Genomic DNA, 19,904 nt, shown 5'->3' with positions numbered 1-19,904 from the left:
CACTGCACCCAGCCGGCTTTACATTTAAGACTCTCTAAGATCTATACCCCAATTCTTAAACCTTTCCTTCATTTTCCAACTTACGTATACAATAGTCCAGTAAAAATCCGACCACTCACTCTTCCCTGTCTATTTCTAGGTCAGTGCTAATATTATCCCTTAGTATGGATGGCTTTGTCCCTATCTCTAATTACTGGTTACCAGCCTCCTTCAGGGCCACTCTATATTTTCCATGATACTTTTCTAGATCCCTCATCTAGTCAGTGTCCCTGAAGCACTAACCACATTCTGCCTTATATTCAAGTTATGTGCACATTCCTTTATATCTTCTAACAGATTATAAGCTTCCTGAAGGCAGGAGAATGATTCCTTGTTCACATTGCCTAGTCCAAAGCATCTAGCTTAGTGTCTGCCCAACAAGATACTCAGCAAATATTGACCTGAGAATAATTGGCCTGGAGCCAGTGATCCTGATGATTATATCTACTATACCCTAATTAATTTGCTACATAAAAAACCTCAGGTAATCTATGTATAAAATGAGAAACTGGAATGAGAAGATAAAATAAGAATTCAGTGGTAAAATACCTTTAGGAGGTATATAATAATAATAATGATATCTTCAACTTGAGTATATAGCAAAGGTCAATTATGGAAATGGATTTTGAACTAAGTTTTTGAGATAAATCTCTGAACTTCTTTTAGTGAGAAAGGCTCTTCTATGGAGCTCAATGTGCTTAAAATATTAACCCACAACATTATTCTGAGAGACAGGCAGTAGCATAGGATTAAAAAAAAAACCACGTTGCGTGTGGGCTGTTTCAAAGTCATATACAAGATGGTAACCAAAGTGGAACACAATTTTATAACTCTGAACACTTAGTTCACTGGTGAGATTTGTTTTATTCACCCTAGAATTTCTGTGTCTTAGGTAACAAGACTGACTCACTGTAAGCAGATGTTATGTGTTGAATTGTATCCCCCCAAAAAGATATGTTGAAGAACTAACCTCCAGTATCTCAGAATATAATCGTCTTTGGAAATAGGGTCTTTGCAGATGTGGTCAAGTTAAGGTGAGGTCCTTAATGAGGGCCTTAATCCAATATGACTGCCATCCTTATAAAAAGGGGTAACCTTGGACCCAGAGACAGACAGGCACAGAGGGAAGGCTATGTGAAGAGTCACAGGGAGAATGCTGTGTGAACATGAGGGCAGTGATCCGGATGATGCATCTACAAGCCAAAGGATGCCAAAGATAGCCTGCAAACCACAGGAGGCTAGGAGAGAGGCATGGAACAGATTCTCCTTCACAGCCTTCAAAAGGAACCAACCCAAATATCACCTTCAGCTAGGATTTCTAGCCTCTAGAACTGTAAGACAATATAATTTTGTTGCTTGAGCTACCCAGTTGGTGGTAGTTCATTAGGGCAACCCTAGCAAACGAATGGTGGCATTTAGTTATATTCTAGAGCAGCTGGACTCTACAAAAACTGCAGAGAGAAGTATCTTACTCCCAACTGGAGCAAGGCTGTACCTTTTATGTAGGCAGCTTCAAATCCTTTGTGGGAATAGGTAGGATGTATGATAAGCCCAATAGATGCCTATAGAAGGTGGGATTTGAATAACTTAAGAGAGAGATGCCTAGGGAAGATGAGGCATAGTATGTAGAAATGAGGCTGAGTAATTTCTAGAGAACAGTCAGGATTGGGGAGGGAAGAGGACAGTCAGAAGGACTGTTCCCAGTCAGGTCACACAGAGATACTTTTCAAATATCAATACACGGAATCCCCTTCCCAAACTGCTTTCGCTATACACACTGCAAATGAATTCAGGACTTTTAAACAATGCTATGCATGGATTTAATGGACATGCAAACGGTTCTATGTGTATACCTGTTGCTTCATTTAAAGTTGCCTCAAGGCGTATTGTTTCTAGAAAATGCTCTAAAATTTTTTCAGGTGTTCCTGACATCACAGTATACCTGGATAAGAAACAAAAATGCCATTAGTTTTTCAAAAGTGGGCAAATCATTAAAAAAACTTTTACTTATCTAAGTTTTTTTTTTTTTTAATTTGAGATCCCAGGGAACCATATACCTTTCATGGTAAGAGAGACCACACACTTTGTCAAAGTCACACAAGAAGACAAAACAAACAAACAAACAAACAGAAAACCCACAAAGTGAAGTCGTTACTACAAACACTGTTCTTTTTTCCCTATATGGAAATAAGGTAAACTTCTTGAAGAGCAGCTTTAGTAGGCTGGGAACTGAGAAACTTCAGTCTTTTTTCCAAAGGAGAATAAAAAGGAACATGTAAAACCCAGGGCAGTTCAGGTCAGGCAGGGGGAGCTGGTGAGGGGAAGTGAGAGTAAGCTAGGTTATCCATATATGGGTTACTCATAGCAAAACTTCTTCCCACACTGGATTCCCCTGCCTATTTCTGGAATGCTCTGTCTTTCCCAACTGTACACTGGTATGTGCTTTGGAAATTCAGCTAATAATAAAACGAGAGAAAGCAAACAAAACCCCATAACACTGATGAGCAAACAAACAAACCCCAGTAGCATCATGAATGGGAAATAAATCAGCAGTAGAAAATCCTTATAATTTATTTCAATGCCAGATATAAATTACTGGGGGTTATATTAGACATTATTTCAGAAGATCTTTCCATGGTGTTCTTCAATTAACACAGGAGGATTTATTTTTTAAGTTGCATGTGAACTGTTTCAAAATCATACTCAAGACAGTGACAAAACACTACTATGTGGGAGCTGTAGACAAAATACATTCAGATGATCTGGGTGCTTCTCTTCCAAAACTCAGGCTTTGCTTTTCTGCTTGGAATTTCACTTAAAAATAACAGGCAAGTAGGGGCCAGGCGCAGTGGCTCACGTCTGTAATCCTAGCACTTTGGGAGGCTGAGGCGGGCGGATTGCCTGAGCTCAGAAGTTCGCGACCAGCCTGGGCAACACGGTGAAGCCCCGTCTCTACTAAAATACAAAAAATTAGCTGGGCGTGGTGGCACATGCCTGTAGTCCCAGCTAGTTAGCAGGCTGAGGCAGGAGAATTGCTTGAACCTGGGAGGCGGAGGTTGCAGTGAGCGGAGATCACGCCACTGCACTCCTGCCTCGGTGACAGCAAGACTCCATCTCAAAATACAAACACACACACACACACACACACACACACACAAACAGGCAAGTAAAAACAACAATGAAAATAAAATTGTCTAATGTTCAGAAAGCAGTGAGAATTCAGCTCTGGTTTCCTTGCCTGTTTGAGACTTTTGAGGTGTGTTGAGATCCCAAGAGTAACTCTAACATATTGTTAAATCTCAGGATCTTAACCCATGGCCTGAGGGAGTCATGTGCAGACATTTTAACATATGTGCATGTGAAAACGGTGAGGGAAGCACCCCTGGTATTGAATGAGGTGGCCAATGCAGTCTATCTGGAAGGCAGCTGTTAGCTAAAACTATAGTGCGCGCACAAGACCAAAAGGAAGCTAAACAGTTAAGTCTTTGAGGAAACCTGGCTTTGGAGCCTAGAGGAGGAGAGAAGGGGAATAGAAAAAAAAAATAGTCTACTTTCATCTCAAAAGTCTGACCCCTTTCTCAAAAGAGATAAGGTAGAAGACAATGGTTTTTCCTCTTGTGGGCAATGCGTATTTGAGGAAAGAAGAGGGCATATTTATAAATGACTTTCAATATTGAAATAGAGAATATTGCTCAATTCATTCAGTAATTCCTGAAATATATGATTCTTTGATAGCACTCACCAGATGAGCTGGAAGAAGAGTAGCGTTGGCCACATTAATCAGGAAACGGGGTTAGAGAGAGCAACATCTGTCGAAATGTTTACTATGCCCTAGACAGCTAGGTGGGCACTGAATAAGGTCGTCCTGTTTACTCCTGCTAGTTAAATATTATCTTCATTCTGCAGATGGAGAGACCGCTCAGGACGGGGAGGCATCATGCCTCAGGTCACAGAGTTAGTAAATGGGAGACCTCTGACATGAGCCAGGTGTGTCTGGCTTCAGAGAACAAGCATGAGTTTCATGGCACTTTTCTGCTTGTACAGCAAGACGCTCCACATGGAGACCAGGTCTAGCTACCTGGAGCTTTTTCAGAACAGGAAATTCTCCATGTAATTAACAACCTTCCTCTAAAGAGGGCTTGTTCAGTTTGTTTCTGAAAACGAGTTTTATTTCAATAGGAGTATATGTACATTCCATAACATGAAAACTGAATGGGGGGAAAACCAGTCTGTTACTTCGCGTGGCACCAGGCAGCGGCTGCTGGGAAGTTACAAGCTCTATAGCTAGCCGTGTGACTCATACATCAGTTTGTAAAATGTGTCCCCTTGTCAAAAGTTTAATTCTACTAGAAGGTTGGCTTCACATTCTGGTATTCTTTGTTTGGACATCCTTTAGCTAGGGCATTATGGCTGGTCAAAAGTAATAGAGATCTGAGAGGCAAGCCAGATGCCTGATCACCTCTCTAGAAAGTGGCCTCTCTAAGCTCTGCCCACCTGGCCAGTCGGAGACCCCCAGGATCTTTCTTTTGCTACCAAAGACTTCCTCTCGTGGTACAGTTGCCGTGGCCACCTTACCCCAGCTTCTCTTCACAGCTCCACAGAAGGCTATTAGGTGCTGACCTTCCCTTAGGGTGGGGGACTCCAAGACGGAGGGGCCAGGAGCTTCTGGCCAGACACAGCCCTCTGGGTTCTTGGGGTTCTGGGTTTGGCTGAAACATCACGTGACGGCTTTGTTTCCCACTGTCCACTGCCAGGCACCTACTGCTTGGCCTCTGTTTAAAATGAGGTCAGGACCACTTGAAGACCACACAGCATGACCCTTTTCAGTTTATTTCATGAAAGAGCGACTCTAGTCCAAGTTAAAAGCAAACTCCAATTGGTTACATTATGTAAGCTATGAAGTTTTAAACCTCTGACATAAAATATTTTTCTGCAAATGAGGACACTACAATCTGTTCCTAGAATAGAGAAGGGTGTGGAGAAGGGGACCTGAAAGAGACTGTCTTCCTGCACACAGGATGGAGTTGAGCAATGAGAAAACAGTCTAAGATAAAAGCAACACAGTAACGAAAACAGGAATATGCATTTCAAATTCTTTCTTACTAAACCCGCATAACCACACAGCAGAAAGACATGCGAAACAGTAAACGACTACGGGCTCCATGGAATTTATCCTTCATGGCAAATATTGTCTTATTATTGACATTTTTAATATCACACTCAGAGTTGAGATGCTTAGGTAGAGTCAGGAGGTTTTGAAAGTTAAAAATGTGCACATAAACTATTCTGGATTTTTCAGGGAAAAAAATGAACCAGAAAAATAACATTATTAGCAGCACCAACATGGTGACCCTTTTTGAGCTCAAAAAGGATAATTTCTGAGGAGAGGCCCTACAGCTTCCTAAATTTTAAGTCCATCCATACACATGGTTGATGCCACATTTTTGAAGTCCGGAATATCAGCCCCAAATTTATTTACATGCCCCCTCCCCTTCAACTCTGGTCTCATTTGGGAAAGCTCAACATGGAAAATGACCCCTTGAGAGAGCAGCTTTTCATTCTTCAGGGAAATGATTATGTGTGGTGCATTAATTTGTACTCACTGATATTTCTTAAATGGCTCATTGTGAACATGCATAAGTTTTTGAATTGCGGAAGAAATTTGGATTGGAATACAGGACACAAATAAGGAGATATAATAAGAAAATCAGATCAGGCCTAAAATAATAAAACATACGGTCTCTTCTTTTCCATTCCTTTTAGTTTGATTTCATAAGAAACCTATATTTGGAGAACACCCTGAATGAAAGCCATTGTAACAGGCAAATGCTTTTGATCATTCCCCAATGACATGAAGAAGTCAAGCAAGGGGACCTCCAGGGAACCTCTTGATCAGATGTTTCTAGGTTAAGGAGAATTCTGAAGGCTTGCCTTTTCAGTAAGCATAATTTTCCCGGGACATCTGAAGCATTAGTTTAAAATACAGATAAAACACCAGGTATTTAAGGGAACCAAAGAAAATCACTAGAAGCAGTCCCAACCTTCACATAAAAAAATGTTTTCATTCTTATCCTCCTTAGTGGACTGGAAGGACAACTGTTAAAAACATTTGGGCAAGAACAATTTCAAGAACAGACAGTAGAAAACAATAAATAATAAGGAAATTTCTATGGTAATTTTATAGTTTTGTAAGTGAAAGGTAGTTTTTTTACATAGTCCTTTTGATGTCAGTTCTTTCGATATGGAGTGGTTTGCAATATTTACTAAACAGTGTTGAGTATGTAGTCTTATCTACTATATTTTGTTATAGTAAGCTGGCAGGTGGAAGGGGGATAGGCATGTGAAAACTGGTCAAGCTGGACTTGAATCCAAGCTCTGCCATTACAAGCTTTGAGACCTTGGGCAAGTAACTTGTGGCTCTGAGCCTAAATTTCTCCATCTTTTAAAAGGTGTTGTAATATGATAAGAATCCTATAAAATCTGCAAAATATACTATGGCTATTTAATAATATTATCTTTTTTCCTGCCCTCTTTGCAAATATGTTGATTCACCCAAATGAAAATGTCTGGGCCTTAGACTTTTAGTCTAAACAATAAAAATTAATCATTTATGGTGAATGCCTTGATAAAGGAAACACCTTGCTTATTTGGCAAACAAAGGAAAATTACTTGAGATGCATTCTCCTTCAACATATTATTGGGCAACATTTCTTTAGCTACAGAATTGGTGTTTTTATTACACTAAGATTGAAAATTAATCTCCATTTTAAAAACTAGATTCTGCAATTTTCTGTAATTTCTTAGAGCCACATTTTCTATTCTGTCTTACCACTCAAATGTTGGTACATTTGATGCAGTCTTATGTAGTAAGTTGCAGCAAAAGCTGGAACTGAACATCGGTATGCTGAAAAAGACTCAAGTTAAACAGGACATCTGAGAAATGTGAAGCTAATGGCCTTTTGACATTAGCAGGAATAAGTATGAATGAGGCCAAATGGATGCTTCTGGGCTGCAATCAATAGACTGTTTTATATTTGAAGTCTGGGTTTCCATCAAAGACGCTCATTCTGATAACAAGAGGAAAACACTTCACGCGAAATCCTGCATACGAAATTCAAATACCAAAAGTTCTCATCACCCAGGGGCCTTCATATCCTTTGAGCTGCCTGGCATTGCTATTCCCATTGTTCTCTCACACGCCTTCTGTTCCACAGCTATTACAGTTGAACACTGTATACAAAGAGTGGTTTTTAGAGTAAAGGAATATTCTCTCCCGAATTACTCTAGGCAGCACCCGGCTCAATGCTGTGCCAGAAATGGATACATTATACTCCACAAGATGTGTGATTAGTCAATAGAGAGGAAAAAAGTCACATACACTGCCATCTTCCACAGAAAAGGAGAGCATGCTATTGTAGAAATGATGATACCATGTGAAAAGGTTAATCATAGTCTGGCAATTACAGTGTTGGATGCAAACATACTTTTGCTGAGGCTGTGAGTTTCCTTGATTAGAAGCTCTGTTCCCTGCTGGGACCTTCTCCAGCACCAAGACATCTTGGTCATGTTCTTTAAGTCTGACTGTATTCGCCTCCACGTCCTGCAAATACAAATTACACCACATACAGATGCTGCCGCTTACTCAGACAATGAAAAAATTTTCAAATGCTTCAGAAACTCATTTGGTGCTTGTCATGCTAATTGTTGCGTCTACAAATTAAGTCATTTTCAAAGTCAAGGGCTGGAACGGTCAGAGAGAGGACCAGATGAGGTTTGAGGCATGTGTTTTTAAGACTGCTTTTACCCTAGCTTCAGAAAAACAGCAGAATAAAGCATAGCGTGGTTATGCTCTGAGAAACCTTTGGGAGAAGGAAGCAGAGCAGGAAGGTGGGGAGCAAAGGCATTTATTAGTTATAAAAATATGTGGTAAATAGCAAGCAGCTTCAGCAAAGTTCTTTTTCTTCTAAGCGTATTTAGTTTCCTTAGGAGTGGGGCACCTTTTCTCTTTAATCAAAAGACTGCTTTGTTTTGTTTTGTTTTTTTTAAAGAAAAATCTGTTTGAAATGTGTTAAAAACTATTTTTGGTTATTTTAAGTGATTTTATAAATTACATCAATGATAATGGTCCTAATCTGATTCGTTCAAAGAATGTTTTGGCTGAATGTAAACTCCTTGTGTGTAAACTTGAAGGAGTTAGTACAGTTTACCTTTAAATTTCAATATCATTGTAAATAGTTAGTTTAAAAATTTTAACATGCTTTTCCTCAACATTTGGCCCCCATTTAAAAAGAGGTCAGATAAGAACCAACTCAAATTCCATCTGGTATTTTTTTAATATATCGTTCAAGGGTATACATTTTAGCCTTTGTTTTCTTTTCTTTTTTTTTTTTTTTTTTTTTTTGCATTAAGACCATGCCTTCCTAAGACAAACTTAGTTGTCAGAAATTTTGCCACCAAAGGCAAATGCTTAAGGCCATGTAGGGATTGATGTCCAGACACAAGGGCAGGAGCATGACATTGTAAATCATCATTAAGTAACGGGAATATACCCCAAAGCACAAAAGCTACATTTAGGACTTCAGGAGGGGATAGAGATGCTAAGGCTGCAAGAGGGACAGAAGGGACCCTGCTCTGTGGGTCAGCAGTGAAAGAAAGAGGGGCAGTGTGACCCTAGAAAGAACAGCCTCCTGAGTGAACTCAAGCTAGGGCGGGAAGGACCACAGGCCACCTGAGAAGCCAGGGGTGGTGGGACATCGTCACCATCCCTAAAAGTCCATGACCAGGCCTCAAGCAGCCAAAGCAGAGTCATCCCTCCCAGGGACAAGGGACCGCATGCTGGGGAGAGACCAGAGACCATTTTTTTCTAAACATCACCCACACTCACAAATTCCTTAATATGCTTAGAGTAGGCTCATCTGCAGAGCCAACTTTTAAGTGCAATTGCACAGTTCCCTCTACTACCCCAGTTATTCACCTGCCTGCCAATGTCAGAAATTCCTTTAGTTTGTAACAATTTGAGATAAAGCCCTTGAAAATGAAAATGCTTGGTTGGAGTAACCATGATAGATGTTAATTCTCAGTAAAATGTAATCACTCAATAAATCAAGGGAATGTATGATGATATGAGACAGGCTCAGATTTGGGAGGAGAAGGAGGTGGAAACTAGGAAGGTCTAGGAAAGAGAAAGACAAGGGGCAGAGGCGGCTGCCACTGTGTTGGAGAGTGGGATGGGAAGGACACAAAGAAGGATGCCCAGGATGTCAGAGAGAAACTTCTCAGACTGACATTTTGCCAAGGCAATTCCTATTTATCGTCAATTCTCATGGACCAGTGCAGGGATGCATAGAGGGACTGGGTCCAGCATAGCATCCTGCATTTGCAGCTTTACTAGAATACAACCTCTGGATCCCAGAATGCATACCAACACATTAAATATAACCGGTTTGTAACAAAGGCCCTTTGTGCCTAGAGCACTCATTCATCACAGGACTACTCAATTAAGACTATGCTCAAAGCTTTGCTTATTTAGTTAAAGAAAAAATGGGCTGTCTCTCAGCCACACTTTGCTTTGGACTCACCCTCAGGATCCGGTTGAAATCCTCCTTGTCTACTCTTAAGAAATGGCAGTTATCTTCTCGTAAGACGATAGAGGCAGCTCGTGGGGCATCATTCACTAGTGCTAACTTGCCGAAGTCATCTCCTTCATGCAGGGTGCAGACCACACCCTGGATAGAGTAGAACACACAGATGAAGAAGATCCCTGAAATAGAGCAAACACCCAACACCTCCTGCCACAAGACCCCCAGCCCCTAAAACATTGTAGATAAATGGGCTGTACCTAGCGATGCCAAAGGGGATTACACAATTACATTATGATGTTCACTTTGCTTTCACTGAGTAATATGGTCTGTGGCTTAACTTAAATGTACACACTTTAATCCGTCAGGAGACAAACCCCAGAAAGTACAATACAACTTTAAGTATAATAACTGAGGTAACTTATGATTAAAGATACAATAATGTCTTTTCTACATCTAGGAGCAATGTTGTTGCAAATTTAATTGTGGCACTACATTGCTAATACTTAGAGCCACACTAGTAAGTGGAGCGTAATAAAGTTTCAAAAAGAAAAAGATATACATACCTTGCCGTAAATGACTACATTCACTGATCCTTTTAGAATAATGTACCAGGAGGTACCTTCTTCCCCCTGGTTAAACACTAGACACAAAAAGATGAAAAGACTTATGATAAGAATAGAAGCACATCAATATAAATTACAGCTTATCAAATCATCACTTTAAGTCCCCAGAAAATATGCATACGTAAAATTCGAGAAACATCACTGGCAAATATTAACTTGTTCAGGTGGCACATTATCTCCTTTTCTATAGAATACAAAAGAAAGAGAAACACTGCATTCCTTGCTATGCCCTAAAACATAGGTTTTTAGTAGATATCAATTTATCAGCAATCTGTTTCTTAAAGCCATACACATTTCTTCCACAATTCATTAAAACTTATCCCATAGAAAAATGGCTCTAAAATGTAATCTGACAAGTAATGTGATGTTTAAAAACATGCAAATCAGCACTATATATTGTTTACAGATACATACCTACACACACTTGTCCCTTCGTATCCATGGGGAATTGGTGCCAGGACCTCCCAAGGATATCAAAATCCACAGATGCTCAAGCCCCTGATATAAAGTGGTGTATTTGCATATAGTCTACACACAGCCTCTTGTATACTTTAAGTCATTTCCAGATTACTTATAATAGCTAATACAATGTAAATCCTATGTAAATAGTTGTTATACTGTATTATTTAAGGAATAATAACAAGAAAAAAGTCTGTACATGTTCAGTAGAGACACAGCCATCCGCTTTCTTTTTTTTTGGAATATTTTTGATCTTCAGTGGGTTGAATTCGTAAATGTGGAACACATAGATGTAGAGGACTGACTGTATTTTTAAAAAAGTGAGTTGGAATGATCACCACTACATTCAGGGTAGGAGTTACCTTGGGGTAGGAAAGATGAGAATGGGATCAATGAGGGTACAAAGGGTCTTCAAGTGTAGTTGTATAATTTATTTTTTATTTTTTGAGACAGGGTCTCACTCTGTCACCTAGGCTGGAGTGCAGTGGCGTGATCACGGCTCCCTGCAGCCTTGACCTCCTGGGCCTAAGAGATCCTTCCACCTCAGCCTCCTGAGTAGCTGGGACTGTAGGTATGCACCAATCCACCTTGCTAATTTTTACAGACAGGGTTTCGCCATGTTCTCCAGGCTGATCTCGAACTCCTGGACTCAAGGAATCCACCTGCCTCGGCCACCCAAAGTGTTGGGATTACAGACATGAGCCACTGCACCCAGCGTGTATAATTTAATTCTTTAGAAAATATGAAAAAAGGCTGGGTGCAGTGGCTCACGCCTGTAATCCAACACTTTGGGAGGCCACGGCGGGCAGATCACTTGAACTCAGGAGTTTGAGACCAGCCTGCCAACAAGGTGAAACTCTGCCTCTATTAAAAATACAAAAAAAAAAAAAAAAAAAAAAATTAGCTGGGCTTGGTGGCACACGCCTGTAATCCCAACTACTTGGGAGGCTGAGGCAGGAGAATTGCTTGAACCTGGGAGATGGAGGTTGCAGTGAGCCAAGGTTGTGCCACTGCACTCCAGCCTGGGTGATAGAGCAAGACTCTGTCTCAAAAAAAAAAAAAAAGAAAATATGAAAAAAATGGCATGTTATTATCTGACAAAGATTAAGAAGGTAATTGTAATATACTCTATTTTTTGTTTAAAATATTTAACTATTTCATAATAAAATGAAAACAATTAGCAAGTTTGAATGAAAAGAATAAAAGAAAATAAAAAAGAATAAGTCATTAGCAACCATTAAGATAAAAATATTAAAGTAAGCCTTGAACATTTGAAGAAGTTACATTCTTACTAAAATAGATATCAATGTCAGAAATAGCATTTTTGATGACTGAAAGTAAAAAAACCACATTTACAATTAATGTTTCCTGCTTATTTGACTCATACAATGTAGCCTGAAGAAAGAGCAAGATTTTCTAAACTGTCTCTAAAGAGTTAACAGGTGTCCATGCAAAAAGTGTTCTATGTGTCATTAGGCTCAGGAAGTATCGGTTTAAACATGGTGATCATTTCTCCTTATTGCAGAACTTCTGAGAACACATTAGCATGCTGCTGTGTCCTGTGATTCTGCAAGAGAGATTGGAGAGGCATTTCCTGACCTTAGTAGATCACTAACCCTGTTTGTTCCAGCCAGATTTTTGTAGGAGTAGTAAGGAATGCCAGCTTATATAATATTGTTCACATCTATTCACATCAAATTTCCTTTTCTTGCTTCCAAATATGATCACAGAACTAAACTACAACTTGGATTTTGGTGAGATACTATAGATTAACACTGCATACGTATTTGAAGCAAAGAAATTCTCTCCAACTTGGAGCTTAAAGTGGAAGTGAGAGAAGAAAAATAAAGTAGGATGGTTTAAATATCATTCTAACTAACAACCTCAAGAGATCGATTAGTTCTTCTAAAGCTATGAACGAAATGAGGTCACTGGGAAAAGGTACTGCCTCAGGCCCTTCCTGAAGGGCAGTGACTTCATCCCACCCTCTTTAAACACTGTGGTGAGTCAGGAGGGTAGGGAGCCAGTGAGACTCAGGCTGGCACCCACAACACTTGCTGGTACTAGAAAACCACGATACTTCAGAATAATTGACATGTGCTGGAAATAATCACAGGTCCAGAAAAACGAAAGTACCACAGGACACCCTGCCAAGTCACCAAGCCAGACCCGGGGCCAAGAAGTGAGGCGTTAGCAGCCTGGCTTCCCGTGGCATGTGCTTGCAAGGATGCTGGCCAGGCACAAGGTTCCAGTACAGCTTTTCACTTACACACAGTCCCTCCTTTGGCGTGAGACTCAAAAATGAGAACACCTGCTAACTCTCGTTTCACCTAGAAGAAAAACAGAAGAAACATGCAAAGGCCACATTTCCAGGTCTGGGTGGAAAAGGGTCATGCTCTTTCTGGGGGCACAATGCAAACTCTCCCGGGGCTTCCCATGCAGTCATCTCTCACCTCTCTTGCTGCTGCTCTCATCTAAAATCACTTCTACTCGATTTGCTGCTAGGCTTTTAAAGCTTGTAGCTCTTTTTATAGAATAGCTTATAGCTAATTCATACCAGGCAACCTCCTTAGAGACTGTTTCAAACATGGTCCCACCTGCATTAACTAGCCCACTTGCCTGCCTGTCTTTGGCTGTGGGTGAGAAGGGGAGACCATGTACAACATCATATGATTCTGTTGCTACTAGTGACTCTTGCTTGCATTACATATAATGCATCATGGCAAACATGTTGGAAAATTCTATGTCTTGAAGCTGAATAATGAAGCCTAAATGAACGAACACATTTATATTCTTAGTTAAAATTCCAAATTATTCCTAGCTAGCTAAAATTCACATTTAAAAAAAAATTCCAAATTACGGTCCCAAATCATGGCTCTATCTTCCTAAGAACCTAGTAACTTGAGATTTTTCTATGCCTGGGTACCTGGGGTTTGAGGTAGAAGACAAGACTACCCACAATCCTCTCAATTCCAGTGAGACCAGGGAAGTCGGATCGGGGCATGCTGGGTCCCTGGAGCACAGGCAGGGAAAGGGGTCCTTCCTTACTTCCCTCTACATCATGAGCTCATGGAGCCTCAGCTTTCTGCCCTGTATATATGAGGGCTTCCCAGGTGAGGCTCCCAGGCACTACATCTATGCCCTGTGGAGAGTAAGGATGGCAAGGGCAGTGGTAGGTAGGTGGGAGGCTGGGCTGGACCACTTCCCTGGGTAGTCCACATAGGTGAGCAAGTCTCCAGACCCTCAGTGGTGCCAGAGGTGGGAGATATGTGAAGGAGGTTTGTCTAGGTTGAAGGGGAGAGGGGACTTGAAGCCCTCTTGCTTGGAGCTATGGCAAATGCCTCGCTGCTCTCAACAGAGACCTGAACTTATCCCCAACAGCAGGGACTGGCAGGTACTGCTACTGTGAGGTAGCAGAACACCACTTTTAGTGAGCTAGGAATGAAAACAAACTAGGCATCTAGATATTTCTTAGGGACCTCAGTATATACTCTGTGAAAGTTGAAACCACTTCATTCTTCTTAACTTATTAGCGTGTAGGACATGTGTGTTTCCTAAAAATCATATTCTTATGGGAGGAGGTGTTTCTATCCCTATTCAGTGGCAAAAAATTTCTGTCTCCTAAATACTCTAATCAGGTAAAAGTTCAGAATCAGATACAGCCACTGGGTCATTTTTTATTAGTGGGTGGTGTTATTTTCACTAATACATCTGAGCTGATGCTCTCTTGAACTTTCTGCTTCCATTCTCAAGAAGGCAGCAAACCCTGGTGGAGTTGGCCCCATAAGCCAAGACAGGTCATCTAGGTTTCCCTCTTTCCACCTTCTGGCAGCATACCATGGCAGGATTCAGAGTCCCTCCCAGGCCTGGCTCTCTTATCTGAGTGTGCAGGTTCCAAAATTCATATTCACAGGGATGAAGCCCATGTTCCAACCCTACTCACATGGGGCTGCTCTGGGGTTTAGGGCACATGGGCAACTACCAATAATAGGACAAAATTTGATTCCTTTCAGTGATTGTTCTTGGGTATAACTTCCTCAGCATCTCGTAAGAGAGTAGAGGTGATTTATGAGGTGAAAATCAGACATTCTTTCCCCCCACAACACCGTAATACTCTCCTCTGTCCTAACAGTGCATTTATTGCAAAGTGCTCCAACCATGCTAAACTAAGAGACAACTTACTGTGGTAGAAAGATGGGATAAGGCTTTAATATGAAGAAGCTCCTCATAGATAATCTCTAGGTCATCCACAGTCCTCTGGCCAGGTCTACAAAGATAAAAAAAAAAAGGAATATGGAAAAAGGGCATCACTAGGGCCTCAAACATGGAAACGGATCCAGGCATCAGTAACATGCTCAGGGATTTCTTCTGCACAAGAAGATATTGGCGGAGGGAGAGGTTGCACCAGTATAATCCCTAAAGGGATTTTTGAAATAAATGTGTTCCTTGATGAAAGGATATGGGAGAAAACCAAAGTCCACAGGATCCCTTCTCTTCTGATCTCAGAGGGAAGAGCATCTCCACTCACGTGGTAGTTGGCCAACTCATCTCTCACTTTGTAGATGATTGAGCTAAAAAACTGCTTTTCATTACCACCTTAATCAGTAATGGCAAAACTTGTCTTTTAACACCACTAGAAACAATTGGTATAATCAACTTGACAACTGATCTAAATTCCTTGAGATCCTGTGTACTATCTTAGCCTAGCAGAATAATAATGCCACTGTCACTATTATTTGGGGTTATAAAATGTATTTTTTCCGAAGGACTCAAATATAGGATGTATGCAGACTCAACATTTTCTTTTCTAGCCCTGAGGAGATAAGGGCATGAGATGAAGAGAAGGCAAATGGTAGCATCTGCGATTAGTAAGAGAAGGCAAGAAGGGAGGTATATTCCACATTCCCAAACTCTTGTTACAAAAACCACCACTGCCCACCAGACAGTAATCAGTTTATGTAAAGCATTTTTATTCTAAAATTTATTATAAAACTGGTATCCAATAACATGCCTTCAAGGACTCAGTATATAATCTGTGAAAGTTGAAACCACTTCCTTCTTCTTCTTGAATTATTAGAATTATGTAGGACATGTGTAGGGTATGGGGGTGTTGTGGACATTTTTGGCACTGGAAGACTGAATAGATTCCTAATCACTTTTCGTATCTATAATTATTCTGAAATCATTCATAGTGTTTATATTAATGGTAGGAGATACAACTGGTCAGCAACTTGAATTTTTTGTTGCTTTCTGCAAAATAAAGAATCCTAACTAATATGTTTTTGAAACTTGAAAACAAACTAATGGGTTATTAATCCTGAGAGTTCTAGGGAGTCAACTGAGAGACAATCTATATATTGATGGATAGGCGGCATTACTCTCAGCTAATTGCTGCAGTTATGAATATTATCTATTACATAACCATCCGTCTATTTTGTGCATTTTGTCCTAAAATTTTAACAATTTATGGTATTATCCAATATTACTGTAATTATTACTAATTAAACATTAAACCCTTGATGAGCTACTGATGATGTACCATCATGACATTATCATTTATAAGGTGTTCCCTGGTCAAAGAAATTTGAGGAGTATTGGTGTACTAAACACAGCACTAGATTTAGGGTCTGAAAATCAAGTTTAAAATCAGTGCAACCACTCACCAGCCATGTGACATCAAAGTCTTAGTCTCATATGAAAACTGGGGACAATATCTTTCTGAGAGAGATGTGAGAGCTAACAGAAGCAGCAACCATAAAGGTGTCTACATATTTATTTGTGTAAGTGAAAAAAACCCAGCAAAGTGATATTCAAAACTCAGACCTTTGCAGAAGCAGTTAAACAAACTTACAAATAAACTATGACATTTGGTCTACTAGAGTACATCTGAAACTTAGCTGATTATTAGATAAGTACTCTTAGTAATCAAAACTGAATTATGAATATTCTAAAATAGTTAATTGGATTAAATAACTTTGCAACCATATTCTAACACGGGGAAGATGACAGATTTAGTGGAGTCTAATTGGAGGAAGAAAACTCTGCATACTTTGCACAGTACCTTCCCAAGGACAGCTTTAACATGAACAAAAGAATATTATAACGTTCTCTTCTGGAATCAACAGGGGCTATCTTCCTAATCCTGACTGTATAAAGACAGATACTAAATCCATGACCCGGGAGATGCTAGCCAGGTTCACCTCCTGCTAAAGGTCACCACTGAGGGACACAACTGCACACCAATCTCGTGCTTATGGTGGAACCCAGAAAGTATGGGACCCATAAAGACGCTGAAGAAAAGCCGTGGCCACAGGGGCTCTAAAGGAGCCAGGCCTTCTCGGCCAGAGCCCTCATCCACTACTTGACTTGGACATGGGGATTTTGAAACTGCGACCCTTGGGGATTTAAAAGTCAATCAAGTCACCTTCATCCATCTACTACTATAGAGGCAGCTAATGCGAAAGTCTCAAGGTAGGCGTAATAGGATTATGGATCTTCAGCACAAGGAGCAGCCCTGCTGTTCTTGCTACTTGACATCAGCAGCAAATAACACGGAACCCTCCTAGAAGCTTGGCTAAAAGAGAAAGCAGTCACCAAGTCTCATTCGCACCTCCATGGGGTGGGCTGTTACGGTGAGAGGAGAAAAGCTCAGCTGGGAAAAGAAAGGCTTAGAATTCCGCTCTAAAATCTGGACATATTCAAAGTTGTAATTTTGGGAGCAGATCTCTATGAGGTTAGGAAAAGTGTTTATATAATATAAATATGAGATCTGTATTACTCATCTTTTATGGATTTCTTTTTTAAAAATGCTGTCCTGCCTGCCTGGGTGTGCTGGAACACACCTGTAGTCCCAGCACTTTGGGGGACCGAGGCAGGAGGATCACTTCAGGTCAGTTTGAGACCAGCCTGGGCAACAGAGTGAGACCCCGCTTCTACACACACATACATAATGATGCCTGTTGGATCTACACATCTCAACATATTAATAATATTGCATCTGAGATTTGAAACAGGATGAAGAACTGTCAGACCCTCAATAACATATACTGAAAATTTGATATCATGGTTCAAGGCTGACCTTTGAGCCGTAACAGCTAGTCTTAGGACCTGCACAAACTGTAGAAGAAGAGAGGTAAAGATGGCAGAATTCCAGCTCCTTTTGAACCATGCTCACTTTAACTGCTGCCCTCCACCACTAAGCATGCCTGAAGCTCTCTCCTCTCCCCATGCTCCTCCCCCTTGGCTCCCTTCCTGCTTTATTGAACATTTCTTCTCAATGTCTTTTTGGTTTGTTGTTCTTTTGTCCATCCCTTGTATTGTGTTCAGCCCCCAAGGCTTTGTTCTACCTTCTCTCCCTGGGAAAAACCCTCAACTTCCATCTAGATAATGACAAGACCTAAATCTTGTTCTCCAAACAGCCCTCTTTCCTGAGTTCCAAGGGCTTCCTGGCCATCTCTTCCTAGATAACTCACAAGGACCACCAGCTTAATCTATCTAGAAGTGCTCCCTCTTCGTCACACAACGCTCCTGGAAACCAGATCTTAACTTCCTTCTCTAGACTCATCTATCTCCCCTCTCTTCACATCTTCCCTGATAGCTATACTCTCTCTCCAGCTATCCCAGGCATCTCTCCATTCCTCGAACACACTAAGCTTTTTCATGCCTGCAGGACTTTTTGCATGCTCTTCTCTTTGCTTAAAATACTTTTGTTCTGCCTCAAGTCCAGCTCAATGTCATCTTTCCTAAGTGAAACTGGCTCTCTAACCTTTCTTGCCCAGGCTGGAGTGCAGTAGTGTGATCTTGGCTCACTGCAAGCTCTGCCCCCCGAGTTTAAGGATTCTCCTGCCTCAGCCTCCTGAGTAGCTGGGATTACAGGCACATGCCACCACGTCTGGCTAATTTTTGTATTTTTTGGTAGAGACGGGGTTTCACCATATTGGCCAGGCTGGTCTCTTAACTTCTGACCTCAGGTGATCCACCCGCCTTGGCCTCCCAAAGTGCTGGGATTACAGGCATCAGACACCATGCTAGGCCACTCTCTAACATTTATTCCTCCGTGGCACATGGTCTTACTGCTATGGTAATTACAACATACTGTCACGAATGTTATTTGCTTAAATATCCATAAATCTAGCCTGTTCTTCTCAAGAGAAGCAGTATCTGGTAGTGCAAAGGCACTAGATTGGAAGCAGAAACTGAATTTGAGATCTAAATCATGAACTTCCTCGTTGCTCAACTGATCTAATGACTTGTTTCTGCATCTGTAAAATGAGAATAATACATGGGATTGTTACAAAGGTCAAATAAGGTAATATACATGAAGCTTTGTATATACTGACAATATAGGACAAATGTAGGGTGGTATTGTTATCAGGGTGGGTGTTTAATATGGCTCATCGGATGAGTGAACACACGAGTTCTCATGATTCATGCTGAATTTAGGGTCTGCCCAAGGGAGATGGCAGTGGTGCTATGGAGCAGTTCTTTTGTGTCCTGAGGGAGATGTGTCCTTATTCTCTGTTGTCCTTCCCACTGAGGTTAAGCAAGGCAAGGCATCCACGGCACAACTCACTTTTGGTACAGGACACATTTATTTCATGGCAAATAGTTAATTATTAATAGAGGGAGGAGATGTGAAAATGATGGGCCTCACCTCTTACTCCAAATTCTGTAAAATGATAGAAAAGGTCTACTTTTCTTAGGATTACAGATTTACTCAACTGTTTGTGAAAAATAAATTCCCATCTTAGACCAGCTAAAGATACTCAGTACCTATGTTGAGATCAGCGGGAGTTTAAATGGAAGTCCACTCAGGACCAACAAGCAGCACCTTGCTAATCTCTTCATTTTAGCCAGATTTTTGTCTGCCATGCTAAAGGTTTGGCAGAAAAGATATTTTAACATGCAAAATGACATTGGAAAACAAATGAGCAACACCACCACCACAAACGATGAACTATCAGCAGACCAGAAAGTTTTAGGAATTCCTGGATAATAGAGAGCAGACGAGAAAAGAATGTCTGAGAAACAAGACTGGAAGCAGCTGCAGCTCAACCCTCACAGAAGAAAACCATCACAGGAGTAAGACAGCATCACTGATAAGACAGCTCTGCGTCAATCAGCCCAGAGGGCAGGAGAGGGCGGTGTTAGCGGGGTTGATCAAAAGGCCCACCACTTGGTCAGGCCCCTACCCTTCCATGCC

At 40.9% G+C, this 19,904-nt stretch overlaps 1 protein-coding gene across 6 annotated transcripts in view; it reads right to left on the bottom strand.

Moving 5' to 3' along the window:
- The window catches only part of RAPGEF4 (Rap guanine nucleotide exchange factor 4), a 317,379-nt gene that overhangs the window by 54,302 nt on the left and 243,173 nt on the right, over positions 1 to 19,904 (bottom strand). For all 6 annotated transcript variants that reach the window (XM_034954511.3, XM_034954513.3, XM_034954512.3 and 3 more), the window contains 6 exons: positions 14,885 to 14,969; positions 12,972 to 13,032; positions 10,184 to 10,260; positions 9,618 to 9,764; positions 7,524 to 7,639; positions 1,893 to 1,981 (listed from right to left, as the gene is read on the bottom strand). In XM_034954511.3, coding sequence (XP_034810402.1) covers positions 1,893 to 1,981; positions 7,524 to 7,639; positions 9,618 to 9,764; positions 10,184 to 10,260; positions 12,972 to 13,032; positions 14,885 to 14,969 — 575 coding nt within the window. The remainder of the gene's footprint in view (positions 1 to 1,892; positions 1,982 to 7,523; positions 7,640 to 9,617; positions 9,765 to 10,183; positions 10,261 to 12,971; positions 13,033 to 14,884; positions 14,970 to 19,904) is intronic.

The sequence above is a fragment of the Pan paniscus genome, chromosome 13 (assembly GCF_029289425.2).
Source record: "Pan paniscus chromosome 13, NHGRI_mPanPan1-v2.0_pri, whole genome shotgun sequence".
NCBI classification, from domain to species: Eukaryota; Metazoa; Chordata; class Mammalia; order Primates; family Hominidae; genus Pan; species Pan paniscus.
Note: the sequence above shows the minus strand (reverse complement) of the source record. Positions and strands in the feature narration are given on the sequence as shown.